This window comes from Etheostoma spectabile, chromosome 11, assembly GCF_008692095.1.
Source record: "Etheostoma spectabile isolate EspeVRDwgs_2016 chromosome 11, UIUC_Espe_1.0, whole genome shotgun sequence".
NCBI classification, from domain to species: domain Eukaryota; kingdom Metazoa; phylum Chordata; class Actinopteri; order Perciformes; family Percidae; genus Etheostoma; species Etheostoma spectabile.
Genome location: NC_045743.1, coordinates 14,345,370 through 14,369,966, shown reverse-complemented (window position 1 = coordinate 14,369,966; position 24,597 = coordinate 14,345,370). Strand labels below are relative to the sequence as shown.

General features: G+C 40.4%; 2 protein-coding genes across 2 annotated transcripts in view; both read left to right on the top strand.

Annotated features, from left to right (window-relative positions):
* The first annotated feature begins 664 nt into the window (after nucleotides 1–664).
* cxcr4b (chemokine (C-X-C motif), receptor 4b) lies at nucleotides 665–2,769 on the top strand. Its single transcript, XM_032530004.1, has 2 exons — nucleotides 665–764; nucleotides 1,093–2,769. The coding sequence occupies exons 1-2, from the start codon at nucleotides 759–761 to the stop codon at nucleotides 2,218–2,220; spliced, it is 1,134 nt and encodes a 377-aa protein (XP_032385895.1). The 5' UTR covers nucleotides 665–758; the 3' UTR covers nucleotides 2,221–2,769.
* A 3,135-nt stretch (nucleotides 2,770–5,904) lies between these two features.
* Nucleotides 5,905–24,597, top strand: part of dars1 (aspartyl-tRNA synthetase 1) — a 32,436-nt gene continuing 13,743 nt past the window's right edge. The window contains exons 1-8 of the mRNA XM_032530114.1: nucleotides 5,905–6,100; nucleotides 9,483–9,585; nucleotides 13,114–13,143; nucleotides 13,475–13,532; nucleotides 15,057–15,149; nucleotides 16,380–16,482; nucleotides 22,173–22,275; nucleotides 23,917–23,997. Coding sequence (XP_032386005.1) covers nucleotides 6,078–6,100; nucleotides 9,483–9,585; nucleotides 13,114–13,143; nucleotides 13,475–13,532; nucleotides 15,057–15,149; nucleotides 16,380–16,482; nucleotides 22,173–22,275; nucleotides 23,917–23,997 — 594 coding nt within the window. The 5' untranslated portion in view covers nucleotides 5,905–6,077. The remainder of the gene's footprint in view (nucleotides 6,101–9,482; nucleotides 9,586–13,113; nucleotides 13,144–13,474; nucleotides 13,533–15,056; nucleotides 15,150–16,379; nucleotides 16,483–22,172; nucleotides 22,276–23,916; nucleotides 23,998–24,597) is intronic.

The following is a 24,597-nucleotide window of genomic DNA, read 5'->3' as shown; positions in this document are numbered from 1 at the left end:
TGATCTTGTTGAACTTTACAGCACGTCTATGTCCTGTGAACACTGCAACATTCCTATACTCTTGTGGCTCTTCAGTGCACTTAATATAAGTTAATAATCATGTTATCACACTGATATCAATTCTATTTTCTTACTATAGGCTACTTCAATACATTTCCTCTATATTTACTACTATTTATAATACTCCTGTTGATGCAACGCCATAATGTTTGTATATTAGGCTATTCTTTCCCCAAAAATATCATAGGATTAGAAGCCTATAGTTGTTGTTTGTACATGTCACTACTTCCTATCGCATGAAAAAACAACTCAGCATAAAGGAAGTCTGTGCTGAGAGCAAAAATCACCACAAATCAATTCAAAATCATCTAAGCCTTATGTCATTATATTATTGTCACATTAGCCAAATGATAATGACATAGGCTATAGGACATAGGCTGTCCACAGGGACTTCAACGGTTCAACGGTTGTTGTTGTGTTTAAGTTGACGAAATAACAGAGAGTTTTTGGACAAAACGTTTCACAAACTGCCGCCCACACCACAGTCAGAGCAGTTGGCTTTATAGTCGACCTGTTTTTGGAGACGAGCGCAACCTGCTGCTCCTCCCCCGGGGGAGGGGGAGGGGGGGGTCAGGAGCACCAGCGGTGTAGAGCCTATAAATGTAGCTACCCATTAGAGATGTTTGCTTACAGACAAGCAACTGATCACCCTGCAACAAACACTGGTCCTAACGATACATTACCAACGAGTAGTAAACATGGAGGTGAGTTTCTTTATTGGCATCTTTCTGAACAGTGCGGCTGATAGGTCCGTTTTGCTTGAAGCTGATTTATTGCCATTGATAAAAATCTATTTTTAACATTTTCCACTCGTGTTTACACTGGTTTTAATTCACTATACTCGATTTATTGTTTTCTCATTTTAAATAAGTGAATAAAATTATAAAATAAGCAACTTGGAAAACTTTTAGACAACTCCAAATTAGCAGAATTTACTTTCAGAAATTACTTTTTTTGCGTGTTTTTTATGTTAAGTAATGTAAACAACTGCCTGGACCTCAACTCTTTTCTAACCATTCCTTTTTCTTTCAGCTTGATGTTACATATACCTTTGACAACAGTACTGACAACATGTCAGAGGAGTCTGGAGACTTTGACCTGGACTTCCAGGAGCCATGTGGCAGAGTGCTCAGCAGTGAATTCAACAAGATCTTCCTACCAACTGTTTATGGAATTATATTTATTCTGGGAGTCATTGGCAATGGATTGGTCGTTGTTGTCATGGGCTACCAGAAAAAGGTCAAGACGATGACGGACAAGTACCGGCTTCATCTCTCCGTGGCTGACCTCCTGTTCGTCCTCACCCTGCCCTTCTGGGCTGTTGATGCCGCCAAATCCTGGTACTTTGGGGGTTTCCTCTGTGTGTCTGTGCACATGATCTACACAGTGAACCTGTACAGCAGCGTGTTGATCCTTGCCTTCATCAGTCTGGACAGATACTTGGCAGTCGTGCGAGCCACCAACAGCCAAGCCACAAGGAAGCTGCTTGCAAGCAGAGTGATCTATGTGGGTGTGTGGCTGCCTGCCGCTGTTCTGACTGTACCTGACCTGGTGTTTGCCAGGGTACAGGACAAAGACTCTTCAAACTTCCACATTTTTGACGAAAGCATGGAGACTGGAGACTCATTGGAGAGGATCATCTGCCAGCGCATCTACCCGCAGGCAACCAGTCTCATATGGACAGTGGTTTTCCGCTTCCAGCACATCCTGGTGGGCTTCATACTGCCTGGTCTGGTCATCCTTGTCTGCTACTGCATCATCATCGCCAAGCTGTCGCAAGGCGCCAAGGGCCAGGCTCTGAAGAAGAAAGCGTTGAAGACCACCATCATCCTCATCCTTTGTTTTTTCTCCTGCTGGCTGCCCTACTGTGTTGGCATCTTTTTGGACAATCTGATGATGCTGAACGTGGTCCCTCAGTCTTGCGAATTGCAACAAGCGGTGGAGACGTGGATTTCTATCACAGAGGCGCTGGCCTATTTTCACTGCTGCCTCAACCCCATCCTCTATGCCTTCCTGGGAGTTAAGTTCAAGAAATCAGCAAAGAGTGCATTGACAGCCAGCAGCAGATCAAGTCAGAAAGTGACTCTCATGACAAAAAAGAGAGGGCCAATTTCGTCGGTGTCAACTGAGTCCGAGTCCTCAAGTGTTTTGTCAAGTTAACAAACATTTGAACTCAGAATCTGTGACTTCATAACCCGAGGAGAAAAAAAAACTAAGCTTAAATTTTTAAGAACTTACTACATTTTGTACAGATGTAAAAAAAAGAAGAGTTTTTATACTTTTTGGATTTGTTTGCCCTGTTTACTGCCATTGTGTGTCGTCTGATGTTTTTTTATTGCAATTTTAGCAACTTCAATGTTCCTCAAAGCAGATTGTGTCCTCAGGCAGTGCCTCGTTTAGCTTCACTCAGCTTCACAATCAAGATCCTTTTTCTCTGTTCTCATCTTTACAATCTGTGTTGCTGCTTCAAAACTCAGGCATACAATATCCTATTCTGTTTTCATGGATGGTAGCTGCTCTTGGAAACCTGTGTATATAGTTTGTAGCATTTGTGTGTTCGCACTTAAGTTGTGTGACTATCTGAAAGCTATTATTTATTGCTGTCATTCACACTGGAATTTCTGTAAAAAGAAACTGCATGCTGCTTTTTTATCGTTTCAAATGTGTGTTTTTGTATGTAAAAAATAAAAAACTCAATGCTTATCATAATGACTTTGTGTTGTGCCTTTTCACCTAAAACCAGCTCCTCCTTCCCTCAGGGGGTTGAGGTGTGTGTTGCGGGGGGGGGGGGGGGGGGGGGGGGGGTGTCTCTTAACACAAATGTCTCCACCTGATCTGGCTAGAAAGCAGAAGGAGGACTGAGCAGGCAGGCCCTGTAATTGCAAGAACATCTGTGCACTTTTACGTCTTAAGCAGCCATGACACAAAAGCTAAAATCTTTGGTTATAATAACCACCCATATGGTTCTTTAACAAAGCATGCAAAGTTCACCTTTGACTCCTTTTCTTTCTTTTCAGTTTGAAAGATATACTGCCTTCATTATGTTTGGTGTGTAAACAAGAGTATTCTCATTCACTTCACAGAGTGGGTCAATGGGTCAATATAGCTATTTCCCAGCTCAAAAAACAAAATATAATAGTATTCAGGACACAGGTTTTATATTCTGAAGATGCAAATAAGCAGACATAGTCTTTGTTGAGCTATTATGCAATAGACAATTTGCCGTAAATCTGTTGGAATTATATAATGACAAGATAAGACAAATAAATGACAAGTTTTGAACACACACTGACATCAGTCTTTCTATGGGCTCTTCTATCTTCAACTCACACAATACGAGCGATTTAATCAAGGTGGACTGGTGACAGGGTGATGTTCAAATTGGAGACCAAAGGAAGCAGGCAACAATGGATGTCTAGGAGAATGAAGTCGTCAAATGGCCGCTGTGCAATGTAATGCTGGCATCCATTCAGGACTCCAATGGAGATACATTTCCATTTCTTTACATGTAAAAAAGGTGTGAAGTGCCCCCATCAAGCCACAAGGTTAATGGATATTTTGGGGCTCTGGTCTCTCACAGTGAAACAGGATAAAACAAAAGGAGAAGTTTTCAGTTGGAAATGTTTTACATGATTCAGAATTAGCATAAGAGCTACGCTGCCTCAGCATGTGCAGGGACAGATCTGTGGTTAACACTTCAAATGTTAAGATGCATCTTCATTTGCTTCTTTCACCATCATCAGGAAAGGTTGTAAGGCTTTGAGGTCATGTCAACTCTGCCATATATACAGAATTGTTCTTGATGTGCACATTTTAGGGTTACAAAGTAAACTGACACGTGGGAATATTAATGACCTATGTCGCATGGAAGATATCACAAATCACAAATACGGTTCACAATTACACAACACGATAAATATTCTTTTAGTACTTCATGACCTGAGAGTTCAACAACAAATTGATGAATTTTACACATTGTTTGGCCCCCATGGTACAGTGCATCCCATTTTCAAAATACTTAACCATTATCACCATAATAACACATAATGCTTTTATCCAAAATGTCAAAAGTGCCCACTTAAGTGCACCAAAAGTACTCAGGGCCCCTTTGGGAATAAACCCTCGGGTGTAAGAAGGTGTCCTTTCATTCATAATTAAAGCTTTTGCTCTCTCTGTGTGACAAGAAAACACACACTGCTCAACAACACACGCATCTAAATCCATACACTGCTTCTTCTGTACAAACAAAAATCCAGAAGTGTTTATTTTAGATAGACTAGGCTTTTCTGACATGATAACATTCTCATGATACTGTAGCCATCATCTTGCAACACATCAATATCAACTTCCTGTCAATGTTGTAAAAATCCAATCTTTCTGACTATTATATTAGTTAAAACAAACTTGTGTGTGTGTGCGTGTGTGTTGAAGTAGTGAAGAGTTCCTTGTTTGCTTTATGGGTTAAAGGGCAAAGCTGTTGAAATGGACAGGAAATACCTTCGACTGGTGATTCATTACCACTGTGCATCTACGTTTCTGCATCTTGACACCATTGCCTTTTATGTGTAGGGCCGCATTTAATTTTTGCTGTTGACTATGAATGAAAGGAACACAAATACCACAGGTTCCTTTTGGGCAGTGGCCTGCTCCATTATTGGCTACATTGTTTTGGTTGGAAAGTGAGCAGGGGGAAGGCTGTTTCCTGCATCAGGAGCTCCTGTGGTCAACAGCCTGAGAAAAGCTTTGATGAACCCCCCCACTGTATTCAAGCCACCATCACTCGCTGTGCTTGACCATTCTCGCAAAGGTCACTGGATGCCTGGATGCACTCAGTGCACTCGACCATAAGTGTGAAAGTAATTTCACGGAGAGGGCCACTTTTAGGGCTCATGTGGTTATGTAAATACTACCACATAACCACACAAGGTGGTGGATGTGCACATGTTATTGTAGTTGTGAAATGTTGATTTATTTATTTTAATTTTCTTCATCTTGTACACACCCATTCCTATTGTCGAGTGTAAAGCATATAGTTATGAGGGGTTTCTGCATTAAGGACCTTCTGATCAAAATACTTTAGACCACACGCTACAATTTGCATAAAGTGATGGTGAACTAATAGCTCTTCCTATTATTTTATCATCATTTGACATCACTTATTATCATGCATTACAGTTTTATATTTGTATTCAATTCACATGCAGTCTGGGCACATGAAATGGTCTTTCTGTTTTTTTAAATGCAATTTATAAATGTAACTCATCAAAGTAGCCCACTTATTTCTAATTGGCATAATATGATAAGATAAGTTAATCCCTTATTAGTCCCACAGCGGGTAATGACATAGAAACATAAACAGAAAAAAACAAACAAAAACCCCAGTAAAACAGGCCTAAACCGTAAAAAACAAACTGTAAAAAAGCAGTATACACTAAAGGCAAAAATATAATAAGTAAACAGACTGAAAGGTTGGATACACAGTATTTAAAGTATAGCACAGAGGAAATATTGACATTGACATCGCTGTCTTTGTACTTGTACACTGCACAATGACAACAAAGTTGAATCTAAATCAAATCTAAGTCTTAAGTAAACAGTGATATTGCATGTAACTGAGTTGTCAGTTTTGGAATGTAGCTAGTCTACTTGGAGCAGTGTTGATTGTAAAGTCCGGCAGCAGCAGGAAGAAAGGACCTGAGGTATCTCTGATTACCCATTTCTTAGCAGTATGTATGATTATGAACAAGTCGACCCTTAACTCAAATTCATTTTTCATTAGGTGTTTCCATTATTGTGTCTACTTCTATTCTGCAGACCTGACCAAAAAGTCCGTCGGAACTACACTTCATGTCATTTGTTTCTATCCGGATCCCAAAGCATCCGGTATTTGGTGCTCCGTCAAAACAAGTCCTTCCTTCCTATGCCCGTCCACGCTTTGAACAGCTGATGGTGCTTCTCTCTCTCTGCCAGACAGCCGTGAAACGTTTTGTCCTCATTTTCCCAGAATATAGCTCGACATGACTAAAGAGGAAGTCCAGGGGTAAGAATGGTCTGAAAGTTGCGCGTGTCATAACTAACGTTAAAAAACTAACAGCAAAGCTATAACTAGCGTGTGCTAGCCTAACGTTGCGGATAGCAACTAACGTTAACCAGCAGCATTACTTAAATATGTAGCAGATTGCATCATCAGACATACATACATAATAAAGTTTTACCCGTGCGAACAACATGTTTAAATAGCAGCAATATAAGGCTAAACTCAAGATAAGCCCGTATACTGGCTAATTCATCAACGTTACATTAAAGAATCGCCCGGTTCATGATGACCTTGCTTAATATGCGATATACAGAGCTATGTATATGGGACAAGATGTTGCATCTCTATTAGGTGCCTGGTGAATTTGTCGGGCAATAACTTGTTTAGTGTGAAGAAATGGTCCACTTTGGATAGATGCAGAACTGAAATCTGCCTACTTATGGATCGGATACAATTTAGAGTCCTCTTCCTCCACACTCCTGGTTCACAACAAGTCAACCTGCCAGGTCGTGTTCATGCCCATTCCACTGCCTCTGGTCATGGGCCTACCCTGTCAACAATAACACTTCATACTTCTTTGTTAAAGAAAATTGTAGGACTCATGCCAGTGCTGGGCAATATATCGATATTATAGTGATATTGTGACGTGAGACTAGATATCGTCTTAGATTTTGGATATCGTGATATGGCAAGTGTTGTCTTTTACTGGTTTTTAAGGCTGCATTACAGTAAAGTGATGTACTTTTATGGTCTTACCAGACTGTTTGCCATTTCCGCACTTAGACATTAAGGCCACATTACTGATGGTTATTTATCAAAAATCTAAGTGTGAAGGTATTTTGTTAAAGCATCATTTGATCATCATTCAACCCTAGAATATAGCCACAATATTGATATTGAGGTATTTGGTCAAGAATATCGTGATATCTGATTTTCTCCTTAGTGCCCAGCCCTAACTCCTGCAGTGAATTATATTTTAATGTATGGAGCATTCAAATGCAATTTTGGATGCCTAAGCCTCAAATAAGGACTGATAACAGTGTACTTTTAATGTGCAACTGTTGTAGCCATTTAATGACTTTTATGATACATCTCTTGAACAAATACACTACCGGTCAAAAGTTTGGGGTCACTTAGAAATTTCCATTGCACTCCATTATTGACAGAATACCAGATGAGATCAGTTGCATTGTTTTTTTAACCAGCGCAGCAGTTTTCATATTACATTATGTGTTTACATAATTGCAAAAGGGTTCTCCAATGTTTTTCTAGTTAGTTTTTTTTTAAGTGATATCAGATTAGTAAACAAAATGTGCCTTTGGAACGTTGAAAGAATGGTTGCTGATAATGGGTAATGTAGATATTACATTAAAGATCTGCCACCCACTCAGATCAGCTGGTATTCTGTCTATAATGGAGGGTAATGGAAATTTGTAAGTGACCCCAAACTTTTGACCGGTAGTGTAGTAATGTCATTACAAAGAAATGACAGTAAAGGCAGTTTATTTTGTTATTTTTTTCAGTTGCCAAATGGGATTGGCTGTTTATTTTTAACTTTGCAACATATAACTACACTTTATATCTTTATATCTTTGACTTTATATTTTTGATATTTTATACTGTTATATTCTTATATTTTTTTGTCACTACACTAGACAGTCACTACACTTTATATCTTTGACTTTGTATTTTTGATATTTTATACTGTTATATTTTATACTGTTATATTCTTATATTTTTTGTGTCAACACTGCAAAGGGATTGCTTTAATCTCGTTGCACAAGTACCGTGTACTTGTGTTTAATGACAATAAAGGCATTCTATTCTATTCTATTCTATATAATGATTTGTGTGGAAAAAGTATTGATAGCCGCAAAAGCTTGTTTGTGTATTATTTGACTGTAGATTGTAGGTGTCTGGCTGATACAGACAGCCAAACTCTTCTCACTTGCCTAAGGGTTAAAAAGATTGTTGTTCCAGTTTAACAAAACCAGCTGGTTGTTGGAGATCTGATAAATATCAGCCAGAGAGTATTATTAATCTACTTCTTTAATCTACTTGTAGTCCAGGTTCATAACACTGCTATAACACAAGGTAGCATTAGGCTACTCGTATGTATGTTTTAGGTTGTTTGTTAAAGAAATGCTGAACCTTTGCTCTGTGTAAAGGACCGGGACCTTTACACAAAAACAACCAAAATTGTGTTTTTGGTGTTAGAGATAAATATGGGGCCTTAATGCATTGAATCAATTTTTATATAAATTAAAAATGATTAATTTGAATGGGAAATCATGGAAGATTTGCAAGTCTTTGGAACAGTTTTACATTTGGCAGTAAGGGAAGTATAACACCTGTTCTGAAGTCCCCCTCCCTCCCCCCTGGAAGACAAGGTCATCATCATCTGTTGTGATTTTTGTTTCTTGTTTAGACTTTATTTGCTATGTATAGCTGGCTTTTGGTCCTTGTTATTTCCTGTGACTAAATGGGTGCAGCTCCCGTTTTGCTCATAGGCTTCCTTCAGGTCCAGACGTCTGGTCATTGGGGGGACCAAAACAGCAGTCTCTCATTCACCTGCAATCTTAGCACTGTTTATCATATTACGATCACCTGATTTATTGCAGCTTTTTTCTTGTACAGCCTTTTATTATTTAAATTAAACTTAAACATTGGCATATGACTTCCTGAGTAACCCCCAGATACTGCCCTACTGTCACACTGGTGTAGGCCAGCATAAATCACTGCACTATTTTTCAGTTTAAAAGGCAGTATTTTTAATAAACGAAATATAAAAGGTAAACATTTAAAAAATCAACTGCATTAGATCCATGATAATTTCCGCATTTTGTATTGTGACCTATTTATTACATTTACTTGTGTAGTGTTGTATTTAGTCTACTGTCCCATTGCTGCAACAAAACAAACTTTACTTTTTTGTCAAATGTCACACAATTAGCACTGACATGGTGTTGTGCTGTGTAGTCTGGCATTGGCATTTAGCAGATAAAAACACCTTTACTTTCAGATAAAACTAAATGTTATCATAATTGGATGATCTGCATTCTTCACAAATTTTGATAGATGGATTAGAAAGTGCTGCTGAGACTAGTTTCTTCTTAAAGCATAAGTGTTTATCTAGCTAATCTTACTTTGTGACATCTCTGCTTTTAGCTAGTCTCCTAACTCCCATCTCTCCCTTCACACAGGCTCCAGCTGTTTTGTTTGAAGTAACAATGGGATTAAAGGTAGCACATACTTAGAAGCTGGAGGTGGCAATGGCTGAGAATTCATTTTCCCAGGCAGCCAACAACTTCCTGATGGGATGCAGGAGAAATAGAAGGTGGAAGTTGACTTAAATGTTTATGTTGTGTACCTCTTCCTGTTTCAGGGCGACGGAGGAGGAGCAGCAGGCTCAGTCAAAGAAAGGCCTGAAGAAACAGCAGAAGGAAGCGGAGAAAGCAGCAAAGAAGGCTGAGAAACAGGCCAAGCTGGTCAGTGTTGTTTTGTTTTTTCTGGTTTGTTGTTTGACATCCGTCGCCCCTTCTTACAGCTGGTAAGGCTGTGACGGGCAGTTTTGCAGGGCATTGTGGGTCCAGGAGGGTTGGTTAGCTGCAGGGGGGGAAGAGTATCCATTGTTTAAGTATTCCTGTCATTTTGGCTTTGTTTATGTCCACCCAAACAAAGTGCTATTTTCCTCTACACTGAGTGCACAGATGGACGTCAAACATTTTAAACAGTAAGGGTCACACTCACCACAATGTTTTTGCACTTTAGATGGTGTGTTGCATCATAATCTGTGATTGTGAAATTATCAAAAATCCCACCAAATTTCTACACACTTTATTATTAATGTTTTGGTCATCAGACCTTTATTGGGTAAAATTGAACCTAATGTATTATCCTCAGTGAGTAAAAATATTGATTGCCCAGAATTCTCTGGTCCTTGTGTACAGCAAAGATCTCTGAGTCCTTCAGGACCCCATCTGTGATAGACTCGACAGAGTTATCGCCAACAGTGTTTGCTACCTGGGTAGTGCTGTGTTTCTTTATATCCAACTCAGCATGTGGATCAGTTGTCATTACCAGAGTATCTGGAGTGCCACCTTTTTTTTTCTTATCACAAATGTGTGCAGAGACAGCAGTGCATGCATCTGCTTTTCAATGCCACAGATGCCACTTGTTTTGCACGTTTATGAGCTTTTATCAAGTTTGGGAAGGCATTGATCTGACTTTTTTTCTTCATTACGGATGCCAGTACCCAAACTCAGGGTATCTTCTGATACAGAGTACACATCTGAACAGTTGTCTCTTACCTAAATATCCAAACTGTGTAAAAATGCATCGCTGCATGAACCTCACTGGGATCATTCTCATGGACGTTACCATGAAGCTGTATCTGTAAAACACAACATCTGGAAATCCAGTATGCATTTTAGCCTGATGCATTGTAATTTCCTAGACCTCATGTTCAACATTGATCATACACTCACCTAAAGGATTATCAGGAACACCTGTTCAATTTCTCATTAATGCAGTTAATCAAACAATCACATGGCAGTTGCTTCAATGCATTTAGGGGTGTGGTCCTGGTCAAGACAATCTCCTGAACTCCAAACTGAAGGTCAGAGTTGGGAAAGAAAGGTGATTTAGCAATTGAGCGTGGCATGGTTTTGGTACCATACGGCGGTCAGTATTTCACAACTCAGTATTCTGATACAACACATCGCATTTCTAGTGTCAACAAGGAAAAATCATCCAGTATGCGCACTGGGTCGAATGCTTATGGCTAGAGGTCCAGAAGGCTGTATTCGTATAAAGACAACATTACTGAAAATCCACGTAGACCAAGTTAGCAGCTATGCATTGTGAACCAACCCATCAACTTTGAGCCGGAGGGCTCACACAAGATACTCACGGACACCTTTCCCTACAATGAAAAGGCTCATTTGCAGTAGCTCAACAAAATGGACAGTTGAGCTGAAAATTTGTGGTGTGATGTCTGATTCAGCTTCTGAACTTCAATGAAGGTCAGAATTTGGGAAAGAATGGACATGATTCATAGCTTGTTCACTGTGCATGGTGTGGTGGTAATGGGGGGGTGAGTTTTCCTTGGCCATTACTGTGATTGCACGCCTCTGAGGTGAAACCCCACGGTAAAAACCTATCTCTATCCGGCAGAACCTGTCAAAAGCTGTCTTTATGTCTTGAGCAAGAAATGGTTGACTGTTCAAGCTGTCAACGAGCACACTACGCAATAGAGCACTGGTGTTGACAGCTTGCCAAGGTTGCAGCCAAACATCTTACCACCAAAGCACTAACTTTGAGCCGGATTTCTAAAGAATGCTTTTAGCACCTTGTTGAATCAATGCCACGTAGAATTAAGGCAGTTCTGAAGGCAAAAGGGGGTCAAACACAGTGTTAGTATGGTGTTCCTAATAATCCTATAGGTGAGTGTACATGTCTTTGTGGTTTTGTCTACAAATACATGCCTGACAAACCTACTGATCTGCTGTGATAAAAAGGTAGTGACTCCACTATAATCAATGAAACTGGCTACACCGGCACAAGAGCAGCTTATAGCGGTGCGTATGCTCCGCGGAGATCCGCTCTATAAGCATAAAAATAGGACATTTTTCTTATTAAATTTTTAATGCAAGGTGTGTGCTGCCCTTTTACACAGATATGGATTATAAAGTGTCATTATTTCTTAAATATATTTTTGGGGCCTTTTCAGCCTTTATTTTTGACAGGACAGCTGAAGATCTGAAAGCTGTGCAGCATAGGGCCACAGGTTGGAGTCAAACCTGGGCCCGCTGCGTCTAAAGGACTAAACCTCAATATATGGACGGCCACTTTACCAACGGAGCTATCTGGCCACCCAAGTGTCATATGAAGGAAACAACTTCATGACTGTGAATGAGTTTCATTTTGAGAGTTTCTGTTTTTATTTCTTGTTTCCCTCACTTGCTTCCTCTGATAACAGCTGACACTAGATTGGCGTTTCATACAGCTCTCCGTCTCGGCTGTGACTCGCACAATCCTACGCCGGTGTAGCCAGTTAAAACATACATCCCACAGCACATACGCTACGGTAACGGTCCGCATTCAATGTAGCCAAAGTTGTGCAACCTCCCCTAGCTTGACATGGGCTTTTCCCAGACCAATTAGACACCCTGTGCATTGGTGTGTCATGATAAAACAGGCTTTAATAGATGAAAGAAACAAAGTTTTCCGTCTTCCAGCTGAGTGCATCCAGTCAGCATGTTTCATGGAAGAAGCAGGTGTTGTCAGTGTTTTACTGCTACCTGTATCAGTGTGGCATAGTAAGTATTGCCGAGGGGAAGACCTGAAAAGCTGAGTTGATTGTTCATTGTGTGAGTGTTACCTTTGTTATTGGCCGCTGTGCACTTTTTGCACAGACACTTGTCAATTTAGTGGCCCCAGTGTGGGCCGGTTGCTTTACGGCTGTAGCAGGTTTATATCCAGTTGATCAGCAGCTGCAATATCATCCATCATGTGACTGGATTATCATATCAAGGATGGGCGATTGCAATTCACTCCACCGCCACAAGCCATTTCCATACACCAATATCAATTTGCATAGGAAATGGAATTGTAACTTTGCCAAGACTGGATCTCATCGCACCCTGGGAGTCTTTTGCGTAGAAGTCAGTGCAGAGATAAAGAATCTGTCCACTTAGGCTTTTTCTATTACAAAGCAATACCTCCTCCTGCCATTACTCATTGTCTATGATGTGTTCGGGCAATGGGAGCTGTGCAATCCAAGGATCTAAAGCTTGGCTCCAGGAGCTATGATTTATTAATTGTATTCAAATCCCTTATAGCACAAGATGAAAACACAATTCACATGACTGCTGTAGCAAAACGTTTCAAGTTGCTCCATTTGAAGTTAAATGGTTTTGAAAATTTTTAATGTTTGAATTTAATAGCTAGTCCTCTTGTTACTTTCTGGCTTTTTGCAATGCCCTTTAAATCCCTGTCGCCTGTTTGTTTTTCAGGCGGCCGAACAGCAAAGCACAGAGGAAGATGTAAGTATTCCCTACAGACCACAGTACTCATCCTCAAGACCAGCTCTATCTGACTTTTATTATACCTCAGCTTACACACGTTTATATGCAAATGTCTGCATGCTCGTCTCCTGCCAACTTTCTCAGAAGATCGCGATAAGCCTCATTATCTGTTCTGTCTGTTAAGTCAGATGTGGTAGACAGTCTGACGCTTATGAAATCAAAGTAGAAGAGTTTATTCTTAGAACAATAAAGAGTTGGCACACAAATGCTACAAGTGGTGTGATGTTTTGTTTTTCCGTGTGATGAAATGACTGATCAACTGGTAAGGTTCATGCCTTTGTTCTTTCAGGACTTTGCCAAAGACAGATATGGTGTGTCAGCCATGGTCCAGTCCCAACAAAAACTGGGTTAGTATGAAAGTTACTTCCTTTACTCACCAGCCAACCAGTGAAAACACAGAAAAAGTTCAGAAAAGGTTTCTGCTCTTAGAGTAGTTGAATACAGTTTCATTTGGTAGAGTTAACATTTTGGCTGCCCTTGTCACAATTCATCACATTTGACTGATCACCCTTTAGATATTTTATACCCAATATTTATACCCCCAGAGTTTAGTGTTTTTGTTTTTCTTTGTTTCTGCATTATTCTCAATTTCCTGTCAATCGTCTGACACCTATCAGAAGTGGAAGTCTCTTAAAAACTCAGTTCTACAAGATGCTGTGTCTTTTTTATTTTTTTTAATCTATTTGGCTCGGCCTTACCTAGGATAGTCATTCATTTAAAGATCAAGCTAACAAGTTACGTCATTTATTTGGTTAATGTCTTAGGGTGGCAAAGTCAAATCAAGATCAGCCCTTACTTCTTCTTGGAGTAAAGGCAAAAGAACACTGCAAGTCAGCAACATAAAAGTCACACATGCGTCAGCCCCGATTGGGGAAAAAGGCAGATTGAACGTGGATACTTTGGTGCAAAGGGTTAAAAGGCATGTTTGGCCTGAACATCCACACTCGAGATGAGGATATAAATATTAAAAATATGGCTTCCTCCTGGAATGAAGAACGTGCAACAACTCTCAAATGTTATGTTTTGATACAAGAAGACACCCTGATTCAGAACGTCTCAGATTACCTTAGTCTGGCTGTCAAAAGTTACAGATAACACGATTGCAACTGATAAACATCAGCAAAAATGCTTCTGTCTCTTCTCTCAGCATCATTGCAGCAGTGATAGTTGCAGTAACTAATAGTGTGTGATAGCTCCCGGATTGAAGTCGGAGCAGACGGACCTGTTGAGATCGTCCATCTGTCTGGAGTCTCTTTCAGCTCCAGTGGCAGCAAACAAACTAGGGCCTCCCTCACCTGCATGCCAAGCCTAACCATTGGGACGGGGTGGGGCAGAGGGGGGGGGGGGAGGCTTTAATGTGGGTTGACATCGAGTTCTCAGCCAAAAGGGCGACTCTTTTTTCTCTGGTGTAGCCTCAGTGTCTGCTTCTTCTGCTCACTGATAATAAGGAGAAAGCATGCCTCTGAGTGACACAGGTGAAACTAGAGTCAATTTGTCATATAGCCCACAGAGAATGGGTGAGTTAGACAGCTTTTCAGCAGCCCTCCTAGTGTGTCTTATTTATTAGGCACGTCTGTAATTTGAGAATTTTATTGTGTGTACGTCTGTACACGCACATACTTGCTTATTCATATTTCTTTCTGCCTTTGGGAGTGTGCAGGGGGGTGTAGGAGGGGTGTTAGATTATTTACACAAAGGTGAGGACAGAGGCAAAAAAGTCCTTTGAAGTAATAAATTGTGTGTGTGTGTGTGTGTGTGTGTGTGTGTGTGTGTGTGTGTGTGTGTGTGTGTGTGTGTGTGTGTGTGTGTGTGTGTGTGTGTGTGTGTGTGTGTGTGTGTGTGTGTGTGTGTGTGTTGTGTGTGCGAGCCAGACAGGGTGTTGGTGCGTGTCCAAGACCTTATTCCTGAGAAAGCTGACCAGCTGATCTGGCTGCGTGCCCGAGTCCACACCAGCAGAGCCAAAGGTGAGATCACCCTCCCATCTTTGTTCAGCTTTTTTCATCTTAGAGCCACTTTCTTCCTGCAAAAAGCACAAACAGCCAAGATTAGATTATCCCTGTGCTAATCCTTGGTGCACTGCAGTGAAATGTCTAAAACGTCTGCCCTTGGGCCAGCTCTTTACATCCCTCCCTTTCTCTTCAAGACCAAACCGCAATGCTGGTTGATTTGGACTTGCTTTTAGATTTTCCATGACCTAGCTAACTGATATTACTCTTTTGAGGTTGATCAACACTAAAGTTTAGAAACTACAAATAGACGGGCAGCTTTTATAGCAAAAATCTATAATAACCGTAACCCCCATATGAACGAACAAACAAGATCTTTCCCCTATTTTTTTGCAATATTATTCCTCTGAGGGATTGTGCAGACACTTGCAGGGCAGCCCCCCCCCTCATTCCTTCCATGTTAATCGAAGTTTGACAACCTGCGGTTGTTTTTGATATCATTGTCAGACTGGCATGTCAACACCAACTGGAGGCTCAGATAACCTCTGCTTGCCGGGTTCCAGCTACTTGCAGCCACAAAGTAGCACTATTTAAATACAATGAACCTACTCAGCCTTGCCAGGTTATTACATCTCTGTATGAAAAACAAAGCCTTTTCCTGCTTTGCTAAACTTGTGATTGCAAACAAACTGAAGGTCTCAATGATTATCATGTAGTCATATCCCTTCAAGATAACTTCCAAAGTCCAGAGTTACTTCCCCTCCACTCACGTCTTCATTCTCTCTCCTCGCTGTAAGTATGTCTGTGTGAGCACAATAATATCCTCATTTGGTGATGTATCTGTTGGTGGGATTTTGGCATTGCTATTATCTCCACCACCCACCCCCTTCTAACAGGCAACAGACATCAAAGTACCTGGGTGGTCTCCTGCCCTGGGTTTTTGTTGGCTATCTTGTTTACACTCTTTCTAGGTGTGTGTGTTTGTTAGGAAAGTAGCAATCACCCTTTCTCCACATCTCGCTCTTCAAAGAGAAGACTCCGTTCACAAATGTTTGACACTTTACCTGTAGATGACGTCCTTACAGCTGGGGGAAACCTTCATCTGGAGTCACACGTAGACTTTTGACTGGACAAATGCACATTGCGTCAGAGAAGAGCGCCCAAGCTTTTATTGCGACAAGCCTGCTAAGTTTGCATTAACAAGATCTTAACAGCCCGGCACTATCTGTTGTTTTGTTTTGTTTTCAGGGAAGCAATGCTTCTTGGTCCTGCGTCAACAGCAGTTTAACGTGCAGGCACTGGTCGCAGTGGGAGATCGTGCCAGCAAGCAGATGGTCAAGTTCGCCGCAAAGTGAGTAACAAGACTGCTCTTCCTGTCAGAGAGGGCATGAACAATGGTGGGAAAATCCTGGGCCCTAATCGTCCACTGATCCATTTTCACACATTCTGAGTGAGGTGGAGGGTAGGGGAATCAATCACGCTTCACTTGACAACAAAAGTTGGCTGTTAAAAGGGCGGGATACAGCAGCGTTTTAATGGAGCGGTTCCTGTCGAGATGGCAGATACAGCGGCTAGGATCAGAGGAGGAAGAAATGCTTAAGAGCTAAGCATCATTATTCATGTTAGCAGCCAAATTATAGCCCATTACTCGTAGTCTATGAATGAACACAACTATCAGCAGATATGCACTTTATTAAAAGGGCTAAAGGGGGAGGGCTGATAATAATGCCACTTTAGGCTGACATATGATGTTCACATATATGGGGCTCTTTTGTAACATAATTGTAAAATTGGACTTTAGGTATAACCTAACATTATTCATGTAATGTAAAATGCTCATCAGATGTTTGGAAGCATCTGTTTTCCATTACTACAGTTGTTTGATGAATTTGATATATTTGTAAGTGAGCAAGGACAAAATTATCATGTACTATTTAACAGGCACCTCTGCAGACATTGCTAAATTTGGCAAAGGGCAACACCCACAAGTGTAAGCTTCCAGACCAAAATGGCAGTTAAGACATTGAATAATAACGAAGCAATGCAATGTTAAGCAATGCAGAGATTGCAGCTGTATTTACAATGAGCCTCCTATAAAGTAGCTGCTATAGCCTCACAAAAAGCTGTCATTAAGACTGAAGATGAAACAAGTCTGCGGTTTCATCCTTCTCCTTCATATCTGAGAATTTTACAAAAAGTTGAAAGACATTGGTTTGATTAAAACTGTTACCTTAATGGCACTTCACTGACAAAGCAGTGTCAAGCATCATTGGGATGTGTCAGGCTCCCTTATTGTTCCAGACAGTGACCTCATACCCAGCGCTGATGGCACTGTCCCCAGTGTCACTCCCCGATGTAAGTAGAGTACATATTTGAGTCGCGCAAGCTCAGATTTAAACAGTTTACGGCATTACGTGTCAAACTGAAATTTGTGAAATCCATGAAATAATAAACTTTCGTCATCACAAACAATAACAGAAGATGGGAATCATTTTAAAAACATTTTAGCTATGATTGTTTGAACGTTAGCTTAAAACGCCATTCAACTATCAACCTTTGTTGTGTTTGATTGCTAATTTGTAGCCAGCAGTGAAAAAACTTTGTGAAGTAGGTCTATTTTTATTCTGTATTGATATTACAGAAGTCTCTCATTATCATCTTGTAGACTACTTGTCACAAAGTGACTCTTGCGCGACTCAAATCTGCACTTGACTCACATCGGGGAGTGACACCCAGCTTCTCACTTCCGTTGATCATTTAGGACTGAGCAACAAAATCTGCATATTATATAGCATCTACAGCTCGACATAGTACAGCCAGATTCATTCAAAAACATGAAGGACTTAATAAAATAAGTAACTGATGAATAATAGGGCGTTTAATGTACACACCTGCTTGAGTCACATATAAACAAGTCAGAGCAACGAAATTTGATTTGACTGAAAGGTGCATAAATTACCATTTTACACACATTCATTCTGCTCCGGTTTTGTCATAAGACCCTAGGAGCCTATCAGCGGGTCGTTGCACTATGTTGAGGTTTACAGGAAACCAAAACACAAGTACACGTTTCTAATGAGGGCGAGGTCACCGCTGCTCAGACCTGAGTCTTGACCTGGCTGCCTAAACGTGCTGACCCCACTTTGTTAGAAGTGTCAGAATCCTCTAGCCGCGCTGGAGTTCCCCTCCATCACTCAGCTGAGCTGCTCCCAGCCGTTTTTGAGATTCAGCTTCAATTTCTGTGATCCTGCAGGGCTTTGTAGCTTCAACACAGCCCTAGAAAGTACCGGTGATTTCAAGTTGCATGTTTAATATTGTAGAAACGTTGCAGGAAATTTAGCTTAGGACATCGCACATACATTTCAGTATATTTTTGTAACTCTTGGATGATTTGTTTTATGCGTAGCAGTTTCTCAATCTGGTTCTGCAATGTTAACGGTTGAGCAGTTGGAGTGTTGTGGAATACATTGTCACCTAACAACGGAGTAAGTGAAAGTGATGACACGCTTGCCAATGCAACGTGGTCTTAGAACAAAAACACAAAAACAGCTAAGTCACGCTACCGATTTACCAAGAGGTTTTGTGAGCGTTGCTGCTACGATCAAAATGTTGTGTGCTTTTTATATTTAAATCTTTAAGAACAGGTGGCAATGTCAGTTCCTTTGGCTTTCTGGCTCACGTCTAGTTTCACACACTTTGGTGGGTTGATTGATACGCTGAGTAAGACCCTGGATTACAATTAAATCCTCTCATAATCACGCAGAGGGCTGTGATGACATTGCTGGGGAAGTCTTCTTTTGTATATTGTATGTCAAAGTCATCCTCCTCTCACTCACACAATTCAATTAAGGGATCTTCAGGCTCTGCAACCTTCCGGTCAATTTCGACACGTAGCTCTGTTGTTTGTAAATTTGGAGATCTGTCAGTAGTGAGAAAAACAAAACCAATCGGTGCTGCCTACACGGTGTTATCCTCCTGCTGGAGTTAGCACCCAACAGGCTTAAACAGGGCCTGTTTTAGCCTCTAAACATGTTCATAATGTCATTACAAGCGCCTATCTATGTGCAGTGATTCCTTCCAAGTAAACACAGTGAATCTGACTGCAGTAGATGTGAAAGAAATGCATGAAAGTTGTGCTAATTCAGCTGTGTTTAGTTCCGGTGTTGAGACGGCAGTTAGAGAACACAGAAAAAAGATAAAACAAAAGTATGTAGGCTATCAATTCAATCAGTCCTTCCAGGATTTCTCTGCTTTTTTTTTTTTGATTGTTGCGGCCCAAAATGCCTGATGTTGCGGGAGCTTTTGTAAAAAAAATGCATATAAAGTTGCAATGTTTTTGTAAGTTTGTTGCAATGATGAGACGGAGAAAGTTGCAATTTCATTGTTGTATAGTTCTTTAAAACTAAAAAGGAAACTTGTTTTGAGGAGAACAAAATTACACTAGGCTGGGTTTTCCTAGTAACCTTACCAATAAGGCTGAGGATGCTGCAAATGAAAATGGCAGGTGGATTTAAGACTAATTATTAATGATAAAAATAATAATTTATTGAATGAATCAAATTTGAACATGTCTGTCAGTGGCTTGTCAATCTTTACATTGTTAATTAATTTCCAATTCTGGCCTGGGACATGCATACGATTTAATAAAGTACTTATTAGTCTTTAACTTTTCATTTCATTAACTTTTTCATTTTTCAATCTGAAGCCTCTTCACAGCGTACATTGATATTACAATGTATACTTGTTGGACAGGATGTTCTGACATGTTTTGTCTTCCGCTGTACATTTTGTTGGTAAATGTGAGCTATTCCAGTCAAACGCGTCTCGTCTTCATATCAGAAACAAGGAAATGAATATGGACGTAGGATTGATGAGATTAGTTGAAGTCGCAGGAAACTCCGGTCATGGGTCAAATTTGTGGAAAAGTTGCAGTAATTGGTCAAAATTGCGGGTCGCACCAAAGTCGCTCTGATTGATTGAATTTGCGTGAATTGGTGCGATCCTGGAGTGACTGATTAGTGATTTAAATAAGGTAGTGTCTACAAACTTATCACACTTATATCTTGCCTCCTTATAGTTCTATTACAGCACTTAAAAATAATCATATGCTTATTTTTGAAAATATGTTTGTATCTCTTTTCTGTGATGTAGTTTGTAGAAGCACTCCTGCAGTATCAACACAGGAACTAACACATCTTACACAGCATGCCCTGTGGTGTTTGTCTGTGTGTACAAGACCATCACTAGTCAGTGAGAGCAGCAGCCCTACCACTGTATAACATGCAAGTAGTTTAAAAGGTTGATTCACCCATATTTATAAAAAAAAAAAACTTACCTCTACTGGAATGTAGCCATGCAGATTTGGTTGTTTATGTGGAGATTTTTGAGATATCTGGCTCCACTCCAACACAGTGGAGGTTGATGAAATTTCATCTTGCTGGGTAATGAGAGTTAATGAGAGTGAGATCTCAGGTTCTCAGGGTAATTTTGACACAAGCACTTGTTTGTGGGCTTCAAGGAGCAAAAGCAACAGGATGGTGAAAACATCCACGATGTGTAGCGTCTTTCACCATGTGAAATTGCAAAGTCAGTCTGGTGAACTCTGCTTGCCAATTATGTAATGTAGTGATGCGTTAGCAGCTGAAGTCATGGCCGTATGTGTCTTTCATAGCCAAAGTGTTGTTTTCCTGGGACATTGATTTAGTATGAAAGCAGTCTCTCTCCCTTTTTCTCGTGTTTCTCATCTCCATATGACATTGTCAACTCTTATTCTCGAGGTAGCCTAATCACTCTGTTTCCCTCAGTGTGCGCTGAACGTTTTGTCGCCGGCCTCTGGGCCATGCAGCGGAGGTTATTAATGTGGAGGTTTATTTATCTAACTGATCTCCTACTTGGGGAGAAGGTCTATGGCAGCAGCTGTCGTGGGGCTGAAGGGACAGCAGGACCCCAGTGTTCAGACCCTCATTACTGCTTTTTAATGAGGAGCAGCGAAGGATTACAGTGGGTTTCCCATCTGGCCTTGCGTTGCATGCCAGTCAGTGTTGTTCCTCTTATCTCTTCTGGGTTTCAGTGAAAAACGTATTTAGAAAGATGCTGCATTGTTTAAAAAAAAAAGTTGGTTCTTTGACATGCTTTAGAAACGTATAATGGGGGAATTCTTACCCCTGGGATTAAAATGACAAACTGTTTTTGTAGTAGTGCTTGGTACTTTCCAGGAGCTGTAAAATGATGTAAGCTGCAAAGTATTTGCAAAACGTTTTCTAAAAGCCTCAACAATCACCCTCTTAACTTGCCTGCTTCTGTTTATTTACATCTCCTTTTTTACTGTAATGAAATTAATAAGGTCAACAATGTGATTATGCACATTGCTGTAATGTATCCTTTTATCTGTCTTAAAATTAGCTGCTTCTGATTTAATTGCACACATCCCATTTGATAGACAGTTGGGTCAAGTAGGGCCTTTATACCTCTTAAAATCTTTGTGTGATGCCACCGGATACAGACATTTATCTAACAGCAAAAATTAAAATGGGCTCCTTTTTGAAAGAATAATATGGTGACAGGAATCATTTTAGGGTCCCAGAGTAAAATTGTGGCTGTTTACAATGATTGTGAGGAAACGGTGAACGATTTTCTACTCTGCTGCATCCTGTTCATTTGAGCCCAACATAAGTAGAGGCATTTTTGTGTCAAGCAGAGAAATGAGGATAGCGGTTTTCTTTTGAAAGCCACAAGCGTGTGGTATCTCAACTTGCACCTTTTTCCATTAGCTAATGTCATGTATTTTTAGAATTTCTAGTGATTTTTGGGAAAGGGACTGCTTCTCGGTGTCACCCCATCACCCAACTCAAAACCACTCAACCCTATCCCACACCCTGCACGTCACACCGTGAAAATTGAAAAAGCTGAATGTCTGAATGCATCAGTCACAGTTTAATGGAAATATTGTTCTCTTGTGCTAACTAGCCTCCCACACAGATGAGTTTGTTTTCTAAGTGCTATTCGTTGTTTACACTCCATCCTCCCAACTGTCTCCACCAGCATAACTAAGGAAAGCATTGTCGACGTGGAGGCGTTGGTGAGGAAAGTGGAGCAGAAGATCGAGAGCTGTTCCCAGCAGGACGTGGAGCTGCACATCGAGAGGGTGGGCATACTTTACACTGCATTCATCAAACACTCAGAGTTCTTAGCACAAACGTAAACTCTTCACTCAACACAGTTCATGATCATTAGTTACTCCAAAAGTTTGCATGTGTGTTTATGTTGTAATTGGGACACTATACTAGTTGCACTTAAGCTAGTGAAGACCTAGAATTTGAGGGATGGAGGACAACATTTTCGACACACAATAGAATGCAATCTAACGCAACACCACAAACCTTTTATTTAAAGATTAATTTTTAAGCATCGTTTTAGGCCTTTATTTTATAGGACAGTTAAAGCTTTAGTGCGAAACTTTTTGATATTTATGAACGTCCGTTACATTCAAGTCATTGCCAAATGAGTTGCTACAAAGCTAATTAAGACTATCAGCTCCACACAACTCTCTGTATTTCTCGGAATTGCTATGTTCACAAGATAGTGTCGTCCTGTGACTTTCCCACACAGAAGCTTGAGTAAAGATAATGACCTTTTCTGAAGAGTCGTCATGTTTTTTTAATCCTCTGTGTTGCCTTTGGCTACTAGCGGTGGACGGGTGGTGCGCAAACACGGAAGGATTGTATCATGTGGATTAGAGCCCGACCGACATATCGGGGGGCCGATATTAGGCATTTCCCAATCTGTTGGTATGGGAATTTATAATGGCCGATTTTTTATTTTTATTATTATTTTAAAAATTCATTCTTCAGAATCATTTATATTGACAAGTAAATGATTCTGATCAATGAATATTTGAAAAAAAAAGAAAAAAATGGACTGTCAACCATGTTGAGCGTTGGCGTTGTATAGTTTGTCCACCAGAGGGCGCTCTACAACGTCCATGTTGGCATCACTGATTTGTTTATTCTTTTGTTAATGTTTTTGTTCAAAGAACTTTAAGTTTCATATCTTAAGTTTGTATTTTTATACATTTTATTTATCATAACTTTATTTTTTATGTTCCTCTGTTCTGACAATAAAACAAATTATTATATTATTTTAGTGAGAACTCAAACAACTAACATTAGGCAAATCTGTTTATTTTTGTAACGCGTTTCTGGATTTAAAAAAATATATATATATCGGCTTATCTGATTTTTAAATAACCACATATTCATATCGGTATCGGCCTTAAAAATCCTTAATCGGTCGGGCTCTAATGTGGATGCGCTGACAGTGATACTGTCATTACTTAGAATTTCTCCTGGGGGAGAGAGAAACTATGGGAGAGAGAGGGGAAATGACTTGCAGCAAAGGGTCACAGGTCGGAATTGAACCCGCGACCGCTACAGCGAGGACGGAGCCTCTGCACATGGGTCGCATACTCCACCAGGGGAACTACCCAGGCACCTTGCAACACCACAAACTTTGACATTGTCTTTAAGACTTTAAGACTCAATATGTAAGTATCGCAGGGCTCCGTGAATGTATCGACCAAGTGTACATGTTCCTTAGCAGCACGTAAACACATGTTGTCAATCACACATAAATGTGGTTTTAACAGATGAGGCTGTCAGTGTCTTTTACTTTGCTTTTTGTGCCTGTGTGCACTCCAGGTACTTTCCATTGTCAGAACATCTAATGGAAATGTTTGTGGTTTTTCACCCTATGAATTGTTTTGCTTTTTGTTTCTTTCCCCTCTCAGATTTTTGTCATCAGCCAGGCAGAGCCTCGTCTCCCCCTGCAGTTGGAGGATGCCGTCAGGCCTGACGGAGAGGGAGAAGAGGTTAGGATGAATGTATGGGTGGGTGGATGAAAGGGCTTGGAAAACATATTTGGCCCAGAGTTATCACTACTGACACTCCAGTGCTATTTTCTCTACTGTGCCTGTTAATGGCTGACACCCAAGGCTGATCTTATTCATTCTTTTCAATGAAAGAAATTAACGCTGATTGTATGACATTAGGTAGGTGATTAATGGAAGGTCCACTATGTTTTGTGGTTTGGCGGAAAAAGAGGAAATCCAACCACCATTAATTTAAGACACTTGGAATGGAATAGCAAGTGTGGTACATTTTCAACGTTGAAGGTTTTTCCTGTCAAGTGAAAAGAATCAGCATGTAATGCCAATAAGACTGCTCAGTTGACTCTCCTCCAAACTGTGCTTTAATTGAAAAAAACTAAAAATTGTCAGTGTTGGACACAGGAACTGACCTTGAGAGAGTCCACTCTGTGCCTTAATGCATCTGTTTACTTCATATTGAAAGCCAAATTCTAGCATATCCATGTGTAAACTTTGTCCGTCACAGAGAGAAGACGATGTCAGTAAGAATAGAGATTTGTGTTTTTGGCAGGGTCAAGGCTTGGGTAGTTAAATCTGCTTAAA